This window comes from Tursiops truncatus, chromosome 20, assembly GCF_011762595.2.
Source record: "Tursiops truncatus isolate mTurTru1 chromosome 20, mTurTru1.mat.Y, whole genome shotgun sequence".
Lineage (NCBI taxonomy): Eukaryota > Metazoa > Chordata > Mammalia > Artiodactyla > Delphinidae > Tursiops > Tursiops truncatus.
In genome coordinates, this window is record NC_047053.1 from 15,322,085 (window position 1) to 15,337,511 (window position 15,427).

Consider the following 15,427-nt stretch of genomic DNA (forward strand, 5'->3'; position numbering starts at 1 on the left):
TCTTACCTCCATAGCATTCCTTCCAGGTGGTCAGCCGTCCCCCCGTTTGCATCCTCACCGACAAGGAAGTTGCTTCCTTCTAAAAGAACCTGTTCCCTGTTTAATCCCCGCAGTCCCAGCGTGGGGCAGCCTGGTTGTCCTCCCGCCTCCTGTCCGTCGCCCCTGCCTCTTCCTCTCCACTCTCCTTTCCCGGGGCGACCTCGACCGCGGGCTCTCCTCCCCCCGCAGTCTCTTCGCTTTCAGGTGACTCTGCCTGGGCACCAGTGGTTGTTGGGAGCTCTGGGAGCAGGCGAGGCTGACGGGCCTGGCTCCGGGCCGCTCTCTCCCTAGGTTACCCTGACCACATGGTGTTTTCTGAGTTCCGCCGCCGCTTCGACGTCCTGGCCCCGCACCTGACCAAGAAACACGGGCGCAACTACATTGTGGTGGATGAAAAGCGGGTAGGTCTGGGTCCCCACGGCCCCGCCAGACCCTCCTCCCTCTGCTCAGACCCCTCCAGGCAGCTGCCCTTCCTCCCCTAGAGAGAGCCAGGCTGGCCCTGGGTCAGGTGCCTGGTTTTGCCCAACCAGGGCCAGGCCAGGGACACATGGCAGCCAGGCTGTGGCAGTGGGGGGAAGGCAGCCCGGGGCACGGATGGACTGTAGGAATCACAGGAGAGCCACCCGCTTTAAAGGCCCGAGCTGAGGGTGTCTGCTCTCCGGTGAGCCAGACAGTCACCCAAGAGCCTCCCAGGTGGCAGATTAGAACGAGTGTTTTGGGTGCCCCACTGGTAGCACCCGGGCCCCTCGGCCTTGACCTCCACACCAGGGCCTAGTTCCTTCAGCAGGAAGCTGTCCAGGGGAGGGGCAGGCATCCCTCCTTGGAGGAAGATTGATGTGGCCGCACCTTCCTGGTGCCAGGGTGAGCCTAAGGCTCCCAGGGCAGGCCCCTTGTCAGCCAGGTTGGTGAGTTCCTGGCTGTGTGAAGGGATGTCTCCCTGCCGTTCTCGGCTGTCACCTTGACCCCCAGAGGCAACTCCTCAGAGAGCCAAAGGGCTCCTTGAGCCGAGGAACCCTCCTGCACTGTGCTCTGGCCTCAGGCACTCAGCCTGACTTGGAAGGCATCTCAGGCCTTAGGACGGCTCTCCTCAAAGAGAGAATGCTGTGCAGGACAGGGCAGGAAGCCCCCTGCCTCCTGCTGCCCCCCGAGTCACAGACCCACACTGATGGAGGCCTCAAAGACCTTCTCCCTACCCTCTCCATCCGGGACCTGCCAGTGTGCAGGGTGACCTTGGTGTGGCTATAGATGACCCACCCACACCCCCTTCTCTCTCACCCTTGACCTCCATTCCCACCTCCCCCTCATGGCTACACCCAGCGCCTCATCATCCCTGGAAATTCTCCGCTCCTGAAATCTCTCACCACAGCCTCCTACCTGTGCATCTGACCCCTTCCTCAGGACACCGGCTCTATGACTCCATCATCACCGCTCATTTCTGGATCCCACTCCATTTTCTCTGCTCTGTCCATTCCCTTCTGACTTCACTTCCTTTTCCTCTCAGTCTCGACGCCGTGGTCCTGCCCTCCAGTCACTCGGCCTTCCTCACCCTCAGCTCTCCTGAGCTTCCCATAGCACCTTCCCTGCTCAATCCCAGCCCTGAAGGGCCGCCTTTGGACGTCTGCTCTCCTTGGCTTGGGGCTCCCAAAGGGCTGTGGGAGAAATTTATACAACTGCAGGGACTTGAATTCCTATAGGTCCGTAGTCTCCAGGCTCACTGGACCCTTGGGCCCCATTTTCCACATGCTCCATCCTTACCTGGCCCCTGTTCCGAGCTCCTTCTCTGCTATTCCATTCTCCGTCTTTCTCCTCAAATCCTCCCCCACTGCACCTTCCCAGCAGTCGACCTTGCCTCCAAACGCTGATAAAATCGAGGCTCCAACTTCCTCCTGCCTTTGTACACTCCTCTCCAGGTGCCTCCTTCTTCCCCAGCCCTCCTGTCTGGGTGGGAGAAGTATCCTCCCTCCCTTTGTCCGGTCCCTTCTTCCCGTGCTTTGGAACCAATTCCCTTTGGCCTCTCTGGAGACCTGCTCCATCAGCGATACGTCTTCTCTCTCTCCTGTTCCTCCGGCCTCTCCTCTGCCGCTCTTCTCTCAGTGGAGAAACGTACCACAGACATTACGTTCAGAAAGGAGCCTTCCATCAACCCTCCCTCGTGCCCTGCACCATCGACACTTAGTCTCCTCTTGCTGCCCTTGCTCCACTGCCGTTCATTCCTCCACCGGTAGCTGCCTGGTTGCCACCCCTGACACCGGGGACCGGTCTTGTCCTCCCAAGCCCTCCATGTTACCAGAGCTAATGGGCACTTTTCTTTGCTTCTTGCCAACATGTGACTGTTGACAGCTCTGTTCTTTTTGAAACATTCTCTGCTCAGCTTCTTTGATGCCACTCCTGGTTTTCCCCTTGTCTCTCTGTTCTTTCTTTCTCAGTCCCTCTAAGCTTCCCGTCTTTCACACCCCCCTGAAGTAAAGGTCTCTCTCTTCTCTAAGACTCCCTCCTTGGCCGTTATCTGTTTTCTATTCCACACCCTCTTCCTGGGCGACCTCATTCATGCCCATCACTTCAATTACCGCATATATATTGATGACTCCCAGATCAATGCCTCTAGCCCAGGCCTCCCTCCCACGCCAGACGTGCATTTCCATCTAGCTGCTTTCTGGGCTGCTCTACCTGTACGCCCTTATAGTACCTCAAACTCTGCACGCTCACACCAAACTGATTATATCTCCTCCCAAACCTACTCTGTCTCTTGTATTGCCTACCTTGTAGAATGGCACCAGTAACTAATTACTACACAAGTCAGAAACCGCCATGTGTCCCTAGCTTCCTCCCTCTCGTCTAACCCCCACCCCCCCACATCGGGCAAGGCTTCATCTCCTTAAGGTCTCTCGCATCTCCACCTCCTCTCCTCCCTTTGGGTCAGGCTCTAGCCTTCTCTCCTATGGATTCCTGCCTAAGGGGTCCTTGCATCCTCCACTCATGTGCCGGTGGGATTTCTATCAAGAGCACATCTGACCGTGCCCCTCCCCGAGAGAACCCTCCAGGGGCTCTCGGAGCACACAGGCTCACGTCCTTTGCCCCTGCCCACCTATCTACTCGCCCCTTAACTGCTGCCCGCCCCACCCTCCAGTTATACTGAACTACTTGGAGTTTCCTCGGCGCTCCCTGCTGCCTTATGCTTTCAGGCCTTTGCGCATGCTAGTACCTCTGCCTGAAATGCCCTCACCCCTACTTTGGCTAATTCTTACTCGTATCTAAAGACGGCACAAGCAACACCTCCTCCGAGTGCCTTCCACAGCTCCCTTGTCTGGCTTAGATGCCTCCTCCTCTGTGTACTTCACCAATTTTCTTGTCTCGCTCCCCAACAAGATAGCGTGTTCCTCTCGCAGTCATCTTTATATCCCCGGAATCCAGCAAGGGGCCTGACGCTGCAGAAGCCACCGAACGTGCTCGCTGAATAAAGAGCGGACTGAACGGAGGACGGGAAGGGCTGAGGGACTGGGAGAAGCCCTGCGTGGAGGTGGGGAGTCCCCGGGTGGGCTCCCTGACAGAGGCATCTCTCTGTAGGCGGTGGAGGAGCTGCTGGAGTCCTTGGACCTGGAGCAGAGCAGCTGCTGCATGGGCCTGAGCCGGGTGAGTTGTCCCTACAGGAAGGCAGTCGCTCTCACTCTCTGGTCACACTTGTCCACGTGGCTGCCCCTCCCCTCCTGCTCTCCCTGCTCAGTCCAACTTCAGGAGTCTCCTGGGGCCCCTGCTGGGTCTTGCCCCCGCCAGCCCCCTTCCCCCCCAGCCACTCTGGGGCTGCCCTTCCTCTCAAGCTGCCCCCTTCAGGGCTGGGGGCCAGGAAGTAGAATACTCCAGCTGCAGCAAACTTGGCTCTCCCTCCCTCTGAATAACTGTCTTGTTCAGTGCACGGAACACCTCTGTGATGTCAGGAGGGAGTGGGTCAGAAGGTGGCCCAGAATTGGCCTGAGTCCTGGTGTGGGGAATGGGGAAGACGGAAGGGAGAGCTGGGAGAGGCGGGAAGGCAGAGCCTCCTTGGGTGAGTCGTCTGGGGCTGCCAGGGTCCCAGAGAGCAAGCAGGGCTTGGTGAGGCTGTGCCGCCACCACCCGTCCAACAGGCCGAATTCCTCACCTGAATGGAACGTCGTGCACAAAAGGCAGGCACACCTGGCCCCAGGTGCCAGTCTGCCGCGTCGCTCCATACCAGAGGGCCAGCCGAGCGTCCCTCCCGCGGGGCAGGGAGCCTGGACACCCCTCTCTCCCGAGACTGGGAGGCTTGACAGGTGGCATCCACGTTTGTGCTTCAAGGGCCAAGGTGGGACGGAGAGCAGTTGGGAGCCACCGGGAGGGTTCTGGACTGTCTGTCTGTCAGCAGAGAGGGAAAGAACGCGTGGGAGTATGAGGTGGAAGGGGGTGCTCGCAAAAAAGCCTTGCGTACTGCTTGTCAGCTCTGTTCTCCCTGCGTTGCTTCTGAGTCATGGTTTTGGTTCCTCTGCCCCCTCGCTCACTGGGGATCCGTTTCCTGTCCCCTGCCTCTGTCTTCGTCTGTGCTGTCCCTGGTGTATCCTTTTCCTTTGGGCCGTGGCTGTCCGTGCTGGTCTCTGTTCCGTGGTTTCAGATCTGTTATTTTCTGCTTCTTTCCTTGTCCTCTGTGCCTTCTGTGGTCCCAGCCTCTTTCCGTGTCATCTTTCTGGTTTTGGTCTCTGCCGTTGTCTGGTTCACCTTCTTGCTTGCCTCCTCCCCACCTGTCTCTAAGCTCAGGAGCGGCCAGCTGAGCTTCCTCCCTGGGAGGCCTGCAGTCAGATTTTTCACTGCAGCCTCTTGCTCTCTCCCTGGGTGGGCTCCTGTCAACTCTGGCAGGCTGAGCCGCTGCTGGCTGGCCCTGGGGCTGGCACCTCCTCCAAGGTATGTCTTGGGTAGAAGAAGGCCTGCACAGACTGGTCCTCTTCCCAGCTGCCCTCTCCGACTCTCTGCATCATCCCAGGTGCCTGGCTGAAACAGGAGAACCCCAGGGCCCACTCACGCTCAGAGCAGAATTAGGGGCAAAGTCAGATGTTTGCTGACATCTGGTTTGGGAGAGAAGTTTCAGGGCTTCTGGGCTGTGGTTAGTACTGGCTGGTGAGTGAGGATTCCCTGTGTGTGTGTCCCATTGCTTCAGAGGAAAGGGGGTCTCAACCTGAGCCCACAGGACCCTGAGGGTTCAGGCAGGGAAGCTTGGGTGTCTGAGAGCTTCCTGATGTTTGTAAAACATGTGTGGATAGGTGTGTTTCACGGGGAGAGACGGCCCTGAGATGTCACCTGATACTCAAAAAGACTCAACCCCACAAATGTACAGAGGTCAAGAGAGGTTTGAGGCTCACTGCTCTAGACTCCAGACCATCCTTTCGCTTCTCAGTGTATTTCTGGGCCTTTCTCCATCCCCCTCCCTGACACCTCACGTCTGCCTAGTCAGACTGACCACTAGCATGTTGGCCCACCCTCTCGGGGGACTTGGGTCTCTCACACCCCCTGTGGAATCTCAGGCTCACGCATCGTGGGAAACAGAGGCTCAGGTAGGGCTCGAGACCCACTGGAGATCCCAGGCGCTCAGCCCTGCGTGTTGCAGAGGACTGAGCTGGCTTTCTCCCAGGCCAGCCTCGGGGAACTAGGTTCCTGCCAGAGGCGGAGCTTTCTCAGCAGAAAGTGCGGGCTCTCTCCCACTTCTTCCCTGGAGGGAGGCCTGGGGACACCGTGCCTATCGGTTCTGAATGTTTCCCGTGGAGTTCACATCTTCTCTTTGCCCCACAAAAGGGAATTTTCTGTCTTCTGGGCAAGGTGGAGGTGGTGTATACCTAGATGGCCTTTGCCCTCTGCAAGGATACTAGTCTTTTTTTCACCTGACGATTCCCCCTCTTCTTTTTCTCTTAGCACAGAACATTTTATCCAGTCCCAGCTCAGGGCACCAAAGAGTGAGAGGAAAGGCTGGGTGTGGGGACATCCAGCTGGTTCCTCTCACGCCTGCCCTCCGGCCCCCAAACCCGTGTGACAGGTCCCTCGCCTGGGCCAACCCTCACCCACCCCACTGGCTCTTTCACGAGATGAAACCTGGGTGTGGGGGCAGGGTGTTGGCACATGAAAGAGGAGACAGTCCGACATGAAACGGAGCTGGGAGGATGCAGAGGAGGGGCCCCCTCCCCGGCCTCCCCCTTCTCTGCACACTGCATCCTGGGCCTTTTCCTTCTTAAACACATACACCACCATCTGCCTGATCGCAGGCAGCTGGAGGCCAGAGGCGGCTGGAGCCCGTGGCGGGCCTGCAGTGGCCGTGGGTACAGGGGCGTGGGCAGTGCTGCTGGCAGCCCTGGGGGAAGAAGCCACCATAGGTGTTGCTGAGGGCCGCCTCCCCATATGACCGGCCGCCGCTTCACGTCCTTCTTGTCCCAGATACCTTCCCTCCGGCCTCCCTCTCCTTTCATCTCTTTCCTACCTTGCTCCTCCCCTTCCAAAGCCTCCCCAGCCCCCAGCCTGGCCCTCCTCCCTCAGCCTCTTTCTTCCTCCCTCCTCGTAGACCCCGGGGTTTTCAGGCTCTTCCCAGGCCAAGGGCCAGGTTCTGGGCCTGCTGGCTTTCTGTGCCAGCTGCTCGTTCCTCCACCGGGTTGCCCCCAGCCCAGGCTCCCACCTTCACCTGGCCCGCGTCTCCACAGGTGTTCTTCCGGGCAGGCACACTGGCACGGCTGGAGGAACAGCGGGATGAACAAACCAGCAGGAACCTGACCCTGTTCCAGGCAGCCTGCAGGGGCTACCTGGCCCGTCAGCACTTCAAGAAGAAAAAGGTGCTGCTGCAGGGCCATCCCCGTCCCACTCCTCAGCCTAGATGGGCAGAGCTGAGCTCCTGGGGGTGGGGGAGGGACACTCGAGGGAACGTGCGGGCAGGAGGTCGTGGGGCTGTGAGTTATCGCTATCTGGGGGAGAAGAGGCTGGACGTCCCGGGGCAGCGTGCCCTGGGCCAGGGCAGGGGATGGGCAGCTCCCTGGTGCCAGTGACAGTGCTCGTGTACCCAGCGATGGGGCTGTGTGGCCTGGTCCGAGGGCTAGGGTGGTGGGGAGCAGGGCCCGGGCAAAGGTGGGCTCCGGATCGTAGGCTGCTCCGTGAGGGTTAAGGAGCTGCGTCAGCGTCTCCTTTTCTTATTAGCAGGTCCATAAAACAGCCAGTACCTCCGACTCTTGTGTTTCAGCAAGATTAGGTTTTAGAGCACATCTCGGCCAGGGTGCTGGAAATAATCAGGCAGCAAATAAAGCAGACAAAGTTATTCCTAATGAGGGCGGAGCGGTTAGCGCCCAGTGCGGTGCTCCCAGGGCCGGGCTGTCTGCCTCCCACTCTCTAAGGAACGGAGGGAGGCTGGGGGCAAGGGGTGGCTTAGGGAGTGTTTGACTCGGGGTCAGTTGGCCAGAGGAGCAGCCCAACAGCTGAGCTGGTGGTGGGGAGGGTCCTGGTGGGCTCAGGACTGAGAGCCTGCTGTGTGCCACGCCCCACCCCAACTTAGATCCAAGACCTGGCCATTCGCTGTGTGCAGAAGAACATCAAGAAGAACAAAGGGGTGAAGGACTGGCCCTGGTGGAAGCTCTTCACCACGGTGCGACCCCTCATTGAGGTACAGCTGTCAGAGGAGCAGATCCGGAACAAAGACGTACGTAACAGCCTGGGAAAGCCACGCTGCTGGGAGGGAAGGGCTGTAGTTGATCCACGTGGGCAAGAGTTTTGCCAGCTTGTCTTGGGCTCCCAAGTGCTCCTTTGTTTAGTCCAGAGAGCTGGTATCCTTGAACTATGCCCAGCAAACAGAAGGCGTCCCTCTGGGGTGCTGGCTGAGCCCCTAGGTATCCTCTTAGGATAAGACCTCAAGCATCCTCAGCATACGGGGAAGGGTCTAGGGATGGAGCCCCAGGGAGGCAGTGGCTTCCAGTGCCCTCGTGTCCCGGCCCAAGCTTCACCAGCTTCATTCACCCCAAGGGTGCAGCTCCTGGGCCCCAACCTCTCCCAGGGCCTCTGGCTCACTTTGCCCGCCTTACTGCACCCTAGGAAGAGATCCAGCAGCTGAGGAGCAAGCTTGAGAAGGTGGAGAAGGAGCGGAACGAGCTGCGTCTCAGCAGTGACCGGCTGGAGACCCGGGTGAGTGCCTCCCAGCACCAGACTGATCGGCCCACCTCCGCAGGGCGCCCAGCCCAGGAGGCCCCCCACTGCTGTTTCAGCTGAGTGAGGCAGGCAGTTCAACTGGTGGCGACTCCCTCCCCCAACCACAGATCTCAGAGCTGACATCGGAGCTGACGGATGAACGTAACACGGGAGAGTCCGCCTCCCAGCTGCTGGACGCGGAGACCGCTGAGAGGCTCCGGGCTGAGAAGGAGATGAAGGAGCTGCAGGTGAGGGCAGGACCGTGCTAGCGGCTGCCGCACTCTAGTGCCCACTGCTCCCCCAATGATAGGTGGCACCTCTGCCACCAGCCCAGCACCCCTGTCTGCCCCGGGTAAGCTTAGGACTGTGGTCTCGGTGGTTCAGGGGCGCGGGTGGTACTGCGCGAGGGGGGGATCGGCATACCTCATAGCCTCCTCTTCTGCAGACCCAGTATGATGCACTGAAGAAGAAAATGGAGGTGATGGAAATGGAAGTGATGGAGGCCCGTCTCATCCGGGCAGCTGAGATCAACGGGGAAGTGGATGATGATGACACAGGTGGGTCAGAGGCTGGAGGACTTGGAAGTGGCCTGAGTGGCAACCTCCGATGCCCACCCCTAGGAAACCACACCCCTTGTCTCCTGTCTGTAGGGCTGTTTTAAGGCTACGTGAAATAAACTGATGAGAAAGTAGAGGTGCCAGTAAGTGCAGGCGATTATCGTGGAGGGCGGTAACAGCCGTGATAATGATGATGTCTGAGGACCACGGTCTGCCGGTCCCTGGGGAGAAGACGGCACACGTGGCCACATCACCCTCTCTAGGCTTCTCCCAGCTAGTGGCTCCTTCTGCCTTGGGAGGAAGCCACCATTCCAGGGACCTTTCTGAGTTCCTCCAGCTGACTCCACCTGCTGCCCCATCCTTCGTCCCCTCGGCCCCTTCTCAGGGACTCTCAGCAGCTCGGTCCTCCCTTGTCTGCCCCCACCCCACAGGTGGCGAGTGGCGCCTGAAGTATGAGCGAGCGGTGCGGGAGGTGGACTTCACCAAGAAGCGGCTCGAGCAGGAGTTTGAGGACAAGCTGGAGGTGGAGCAGCAGAGCAAAAGGCAGCTGGAGAGGCGGGTGAGTCTGGTGGAAGAAGCGGAGGTCTGTGCCTAGGAGGAGCTGGGAGAAGCTGGGAGGGGCTTGGCGCCACGTGTTGGCCCAGGGAGTGGCCGGAGCCAGGCAGGCCCTGGGAGCAACGGGGAAGGGTTGGTTGACATGTTCGCCTCTTGGTTCGGGGGCCAACCAAAGGCAAGCTGTTGTTAAGAGTGTCTTAGGTTCCCTGGACGACCCTGACTTCATCCCCCATCCCCACGTCTCCCCCTCATCCACCCACTCCCTTCTCCTCACCTCTTTGACCAGTACTTCTGGGCCTCTCAATGGCTGCTGAGCCTGCACCCCATCTTGCCCCCTAGCTTGGAGACCTGCAGGCAGATAGTGATGAGAGCCAGCGGGCCCTGCAGCAGCTCAAGAAGAAGTGCCAGCGGCTGGCAGCCGAGCTGCAGGACACCAAGCTGCACCTGGAGGGCCAGCAGGTCCGCAGCCACGAGCTGGAGAAGAAGCAGAGGAGGTGGGTGGGCCCCCTGCCCTGGACGCAGAGGACTTCCTAGAGCAGCACGAGACAGGGCTCCCTGCCTCCCTCCGGGGAGGAGAGAAGAGGGGGCCTGAATTTGGCCAGGGGCTTTGCCTGCATGGTCACTCATCCCGGAATGTGAGTCAGAGTCTCACTCCTAAGGAGCACGCAGACCACAGCCCCACCGACGGCTTGCTCAGGGCTTCGCTCTCGGACACGCTCCCCTCAGTATGTGCTGTCACCCTGCCTGGGGCCGGGAAGGATGGGTGTCAGCCAGAGCCCGTGCAGGAACCTCTCCACGGCGGCCCTGCCTCTTGCCCTCGCCCGGCTCCCCATCTCTCCCTTGCCTCAGCTACACAAACACACTCTCCTGACTAATGTCGTTAAACTATCGTGCCGCTTCCATCTCATTATGGTAAATGTAATGACACAAAGGGGGGCAGGTGTAGCCCTCACAGGAGAAAATCCAATCTAAATTAACTTCCCTGGCTGGGGATGGGAATGGGATGCCTCTATTAGTAACAGGGAGGAACCCTCACACCCTGGGAACAGCAGGGTGCCCCAGGGGGTGGGAACGGCACCCGGTTCCCCGCTGCAGGGGTCGGGTTCTCAGCAGAGGCACCAGTTGCCTTTGTGAAGGGGCAGCCCTACACCCACGCCCTGGGGGTGAGGACGGCAGGGCTGAGTCCTTTCAGTGACCCAGGGTTACCCTTGGCCTCCTGGGCTCACTCGGGCCTGCCAGGCTGCTGCTTTGCAGAGAGTGGGGGGAGGTAGGAAGGCCTTATATTTCTCCCTCCCAGCTCTGTGACTCTCTGCTTCCCTAGTTCTCATTTTTACCCCCACCTTCCCTTTTACTTAGCGGCAGACACCCTTAGCGGGACACCCCGCCCCCGCTCAGAGCACCCCCCTGACAGTGCCAGCTCGGCCTAGTTACCGTCTCACTGCACTCCCCGCTGGGCACCTTATTAGGTTTCAGCTGCCCGGAGTTTTCTTACTTTTTTTTTGATGTGGAGTTGGGATGGGGATGAGCTGTCCAGTTTTTGACCTGAAGCCGATTAGCTCTTCAGCGAAGGTGGTAAGAGGAATTTCAGCAATTTGCTCCTTCTGTAGCGTCACTGGGCAGGAAATGGAAGGCTGGGAAGTGGAGAAGTGAAGAAAGAGGCCCCCGACCGTGGACCGTGTGCCCGTTGAAGCACGCTGCCAGCCGGGCACAGTGGGACTGGGGCCTCCAGCCTGGTGTGGGGTGTCCTGGGGGTGACAGGGTGCTGCTGGAGCAGGTGGGCCTGGCCAGGGCCTAGTGCTCAGAGGTGGGGCAGCAGCCAGCTGCTCTATCTAAAGTTGCCAGACTGAACTGTAGAAAGTGAGTTAGACGCAGCAGGACATCCATTTCTACCCATTCTGATGCCCGCTCTGCCCTCACCCTGGTCCCTCTTCCCATTCTTTGATCTGTTGAAAGGGAAAAGGTCGAGACAATGCCAGAGGAGAGTCTGTCCACCTCTTCCCTGGAAGCAGTCTGTGGTTCCCTCTCAGCCCCATCTGGTGAAAAGCCTCCTTGGACCTGTGTGATGAAATCCCTACCCACCCCATCCCAGACCAGGTTGCTCAGCAGGGCCTAGGTGGCCTGACCTGTAACCCCTAAATGTCACCTGACCACTGGCCCCAAGTTCAGGCTGCATGATTCCCCCTGACTTGGGTCCTGTCCACATCTGTGGCACCACTTCCGGGCGGCCTCTGGGTGCTGGAGACCTGGACTCCTCCCTTATCTGACGGAGCCGCATGGCCACGCTCCCTCGCAGGTTTGACAGTGAGCTCTCGCAGGCGCATGAGGAGGCCCAGCGGGAGAAGCTGCAGCGGGAGAAGCTGCAGCGGGAGAAGGACATGCTCCTCGCCGAGGCTTTCAGCCTGAAGCAGCAGATGGAGGTGCGTGGGGCTTCCCATCGTCCATACCCCAACCCCGTCACAGGCTCGGGCCAGCCCAGGGCCAGCCTCATCTTCTCTTTTGCTCCAGGAGAAAGACATGGACATTGCGGGATTCACCCAGAAGGTTGTGTCATTGGAGGCTGAGCTCCAGGACATTTCTTCCCAAGAGTCCAAGGATGAGGCCTCTTTGGCCAAGGTCAAGAAACAGCTCCGAGACCTGGAGGCCAAGGTCAAGGATCAGGAGGAGGAGCTGGATGAGCAGGCGGGGACCATCCAGATGCTGGAGCAGGTGCTGAGGGCTTGGCTGCCGTCCCCACAGCTACCCTGGGGTGTGGGCCAGAGGAGGACAAGATCCCAAATTCAGTCGATCATTCCTTCTCTTATTCACAAAGTATTGAGGGAGCACCTGATCCGTGCCAACCACAGTGTGAAGATAATTAAGCTTTCATGGTACTTTCCACAAGAACAGATCTTAATTGACCTCCACTGGTGAGGGGCTCAGAGTGCATGGCAGCAGGAAGGCCATGAGCCCATCCAGCCTGCCACTGAGCTACCGTGTCAGTTCAGGGAGCTAGAGCCTGGAGGCCAAGTGGAAAAGCTGCAGGACTGCCCCCACCCCCAGCAGCCTTCTCTGGGCCTGTGCCAGACATCTAGGAAAGGAGTTCAGCTTCTCTGGAGAAGCCACTTGCCATAGAAACAAGGTGGGAGCGAAGGGAGACCTTCCCTGCTCCCAAGCCTGGGGAGAGCGGCCCATGAGGGTGCAGTGGGGAGGGGTCAGGGTGCTACTGGGAAAGAAACCCAGTCCCTACTCCCACCCACCTCCAGGCCAAGCTGCGGCTCGAGATGGAGATGGAGCGGATGAGGCAGACCCATTCCAAGGAGATGGAGAGTCGGGATGAGGAGGTGGAGGAGGCCCGGCAGTCGTGTCAGAAAAAGGTGAAGCAATGGGCACTTACCTGTCTAATATAAATGCCGGTTCCCCCATCACCGCTTTGAAGTAAGGGCTTTTCTGTTTCTTTACCTTAGCCACACCATTTTCCATTGCTATTCAGGACCAGGAATCTCTGCTCGGGATCCTGGCATTGGCTGGGATGTGTGTTCTCAGGGTCTGTAGAGAAGCTCAGGCCCTTGAGGAGTTAATGCCCCCTGCTTTCTGTGCCAAGAAGCAGGCAGAAGGGCTCTGGAGCAAGGGCTCCCACACGGGCCTGGGCCCCTGTGCATGGCCTGCCATCCCTCCTCTCCCTCCTAAGCCGCTTTGAAACCCTAGGAACTTTGAATTCAGGGTCTGCCCCTCTGGGGTCATCCATGCTCAGCGCCGCCCCACTCTTTTCGTGGGGTGGGAGGATCCAGCAGGGAAGGGGCTAGCTGGCACCAGACACTGAAGGGACGAACGGGCCCCTGTTCCCAGTTAAAGCAAATGGAAGTACAGCTCGAGGAGGAGTATGAGGACAAGCAGAAGGTGCTGCGGGAAAAGCGGGAGCTGGAGAACAAGGTGGCCACGCTCAGTGACCAGGTGAGTGGAGACTGCTGGCTGCCGCAGGGAGAGCTGGGAACAGGAGGGGTGCTGGTTCCGTAGGGCCCGCTGTCATCACCTGTGGGATGGGTGATCACATCCCCTGCACACTGGGGTTTCTCACCAGCTGGCATAATCCTGGCACTTCCTCTGTCATTGCTCATTAGGCATCTCTGAGAGTGAGGGTAGGGTGAGGAGTGGGCTTGGGGAAGACAGGAGGAGGCCCCGGGGCGGAGCCCAGAGCCCCAGCTTCTGGTGTCCACCCAGGTGAACCAGCGAGACTTTGAGTCAGAGAAGCGGCTCCGGAAGGACCTGAAGCGCACCAAGGCCCTGCTGGCAGATGCTCAGATCATGCTGGACCACCTGAAGAACAACGCACCCAGCAAGAGGGAGATCGCCCAGCTGAAGAACCAGGTACCTGCAGACAGGAAGCCGTCAGCTTTCTCTCTCTCCCTCCTGCCCCTGTCAGTGGTTCTTGAGTCCTCGGGAAGGGAGGTGACAGGGAAGTGGGGAGAAGCCAAACTCCCCAGGGTCTGCGCATGCGATATGCATGACTGTCAAGCCCCGGATGGTATGGACGGGCTCAGCATCCACCACCCCTGTCACGGGAGGAGATGCCGGTACACACACAACACATCACAGCCCTGGGGTCTGAAGTAAACAGGGGAGAAGGAGAGCTCCTGGGTTCTCTCTCCCCTGCGAGCCTCCTGCACAGCCCTCCTGCCCCCAGGGAATGGCTGACGTCTCTCCCTGGGGCGGGGGTGGCTCTCTGTCCAGCTGGAGGAGTCAGAGTTCACCTGTGCAGCAGCCGTGAAAGCGCGCAAAGCAATGGAGGTGGAGATCGAAGACCTGCACCTGCAGATTGACGACATCGCCAAAGCCAAGACGGCGGTGAGGATGCGGGGTGTGCCGGACCAGATTCGGGGGGCTGAGGGAGAATGGAGCTGTGACAGTGGCTGCTTTTACCCCAAACAGGGCTCATTCCCCAGCCCGGTCCCTTCACGCCAGGGCTTTCTGCGGCAAGAGCGGGCCTCCCCTCCTCTACCTCTCCCCACTCAGAGCAGAGGCCTGGGAGGGGGTGAGGTGGAGGAGGGAGCCAGCAAGGGCCCATCTCCCTGTTTAACCACCTGTCTGTGGGCGCTTGGCCACAGGCCCCGACACCATAAATAAAGGCAGCAAATGTGGCTGAGGGATGTAAACAGGTACCTAGAGATTAGCAGAAGCACCGATAAGAAGATGGGATGGCTCCGTTTCCCTCCCCTGCCCCTGGCCAGCCCACTGACAAGCCCAAGTGGCAGCTAATTAGAGCGCTTATTTAATGCCTCGCTTTTAATTCCCCACCTCTCCCACGGCCCATCCATCGGCCGAAAGCTCATTACTGGGATACGGCCATGGCCATCGGTACCTCCTCAGGCGGGGAATGGGGCAGGGGAGGAGGCTGGGCTTGGCTCTGGGCTCCCTGGCCCCCCAGCCAGTCACCTGACTGCTGAGAGATGCCAATCTCCTGGCTTGATTTATCCCCGTGACATTTATGCTCCTCAGCAGTTTTCAGGTGAGTAATTCAAATTCCTTAATTGTGTTAAAAAGGGCTGTTATAAAATTACCATTTTATTTAAATCCGAGTTAATAAATTTCTTGGCGGAGTCTTCCGCAGCTCCCCACGTCCCGGTAACAAGATGGATGGGGCAGAGAAGGAGCCAGCGCAGTCATTTTGGTTTGGAATTACAGGCTAATAGATTCATTCATTTCCTGAAGCTGCTGTTGGCTGTCTCTTCTCCTCCCCCCGCCAGGAGTGGACTTGGCTGTGGGCGCTGGATGGCCAGGGAGCAGGCAGTCCCAGGAGAAACATGCCAGGAGAGTTTCACAGATTTGAGGGGTCCTTCCTTGGGGCCTGAAGGGGGCAGAGTGCGCACAGGTTAGGGCCTGAACGCTAGTGCTAGGATGATGGGTCGTTGGTTCTGGACAGACCTTTTCTGCCTTCTCATTAGCCTCCAAAGAGCTGTCAGAAAGCAGCTGTCATTTAGCCCAGGGTCTGCCTGAGCTGCAGAGACAGCCCTTTTCCCTCAGCTCCCTGGCCCACAGCAGGACAGGCAGTTCCCTGAGCATCATTGGTCCTGGAACCTCCTCCAGCGGGTGGACCTGGCCCTATCATCACCCTGTCCCATTGGAGGAGGCCTAGGGAGGTTCAGTCTTTCCAC

At 59.1% G+C, this 15,427-nt stretch overlaps 1 protein-coding gene across 18 annotated transcripts in view; it reads left to right on the forward strand.

The window, feature by feature from the left end:
- Positions 1-15,427, forward strand: part of MYO18A (myosin XVIIIA) — a 95,359-nt gene that overhangs the window by 63,249 nt on the left and 16,683 nt on the right. For all 18 annotated transcript variants that reach the window (XM_073797779.1, XM_073797782.1, XM_073797781.1 and 15 more), the window contains 15 exons: positions 331-440; positions 3,604-3,669; positions 6,723-6,851; positions 7,562-7,705; positions 8,095-8,184; positions 8,316-8,435; positions 8,633-8,744; positions 9,176-9,303; positions 9,639-9,793; positions 11,593-11,716; positions 11,805-12,005; positions 12,542-12,652; positions 13,125-13,229; positions 13,497-13,643; positions 14,007-14,120. In XM_073797779.1, coding sequence (XP_073653880.1) covers positions 331-440; positions 3,604-3,669; positions 6,723-6,851; positions 7,562-7,705; positions 8,095-8,184; positions 8,316-8,435; positions 8,633-8,744; positions 9,176-9,303; positions 9,639-9,793; positions 11,593-11,716; positions 11,805-12,005; positions 12,542-12,652; positions 13,125-13,229; positions 13,497-13,643; positions 14,007-14,120 — 1,856 coding nt within the window. The remainder of the gene's footprint in view (positions 1-330; positions 441-3,603; positions 3,670-6,722; positions 6,852-7,561; positions 7,706-8,094; positions 8,185-8,315; positions 8,436-8,632; positions 8,745-9,175; positions 9,304-9,638; positions 9,794-11,592; positions 11,717-11,804; positions 12,006-12,541; positions 12,653-13,124; positions 13,230-13,496; positions 13,644-14,006; positions 14,121-15,427) is intronic.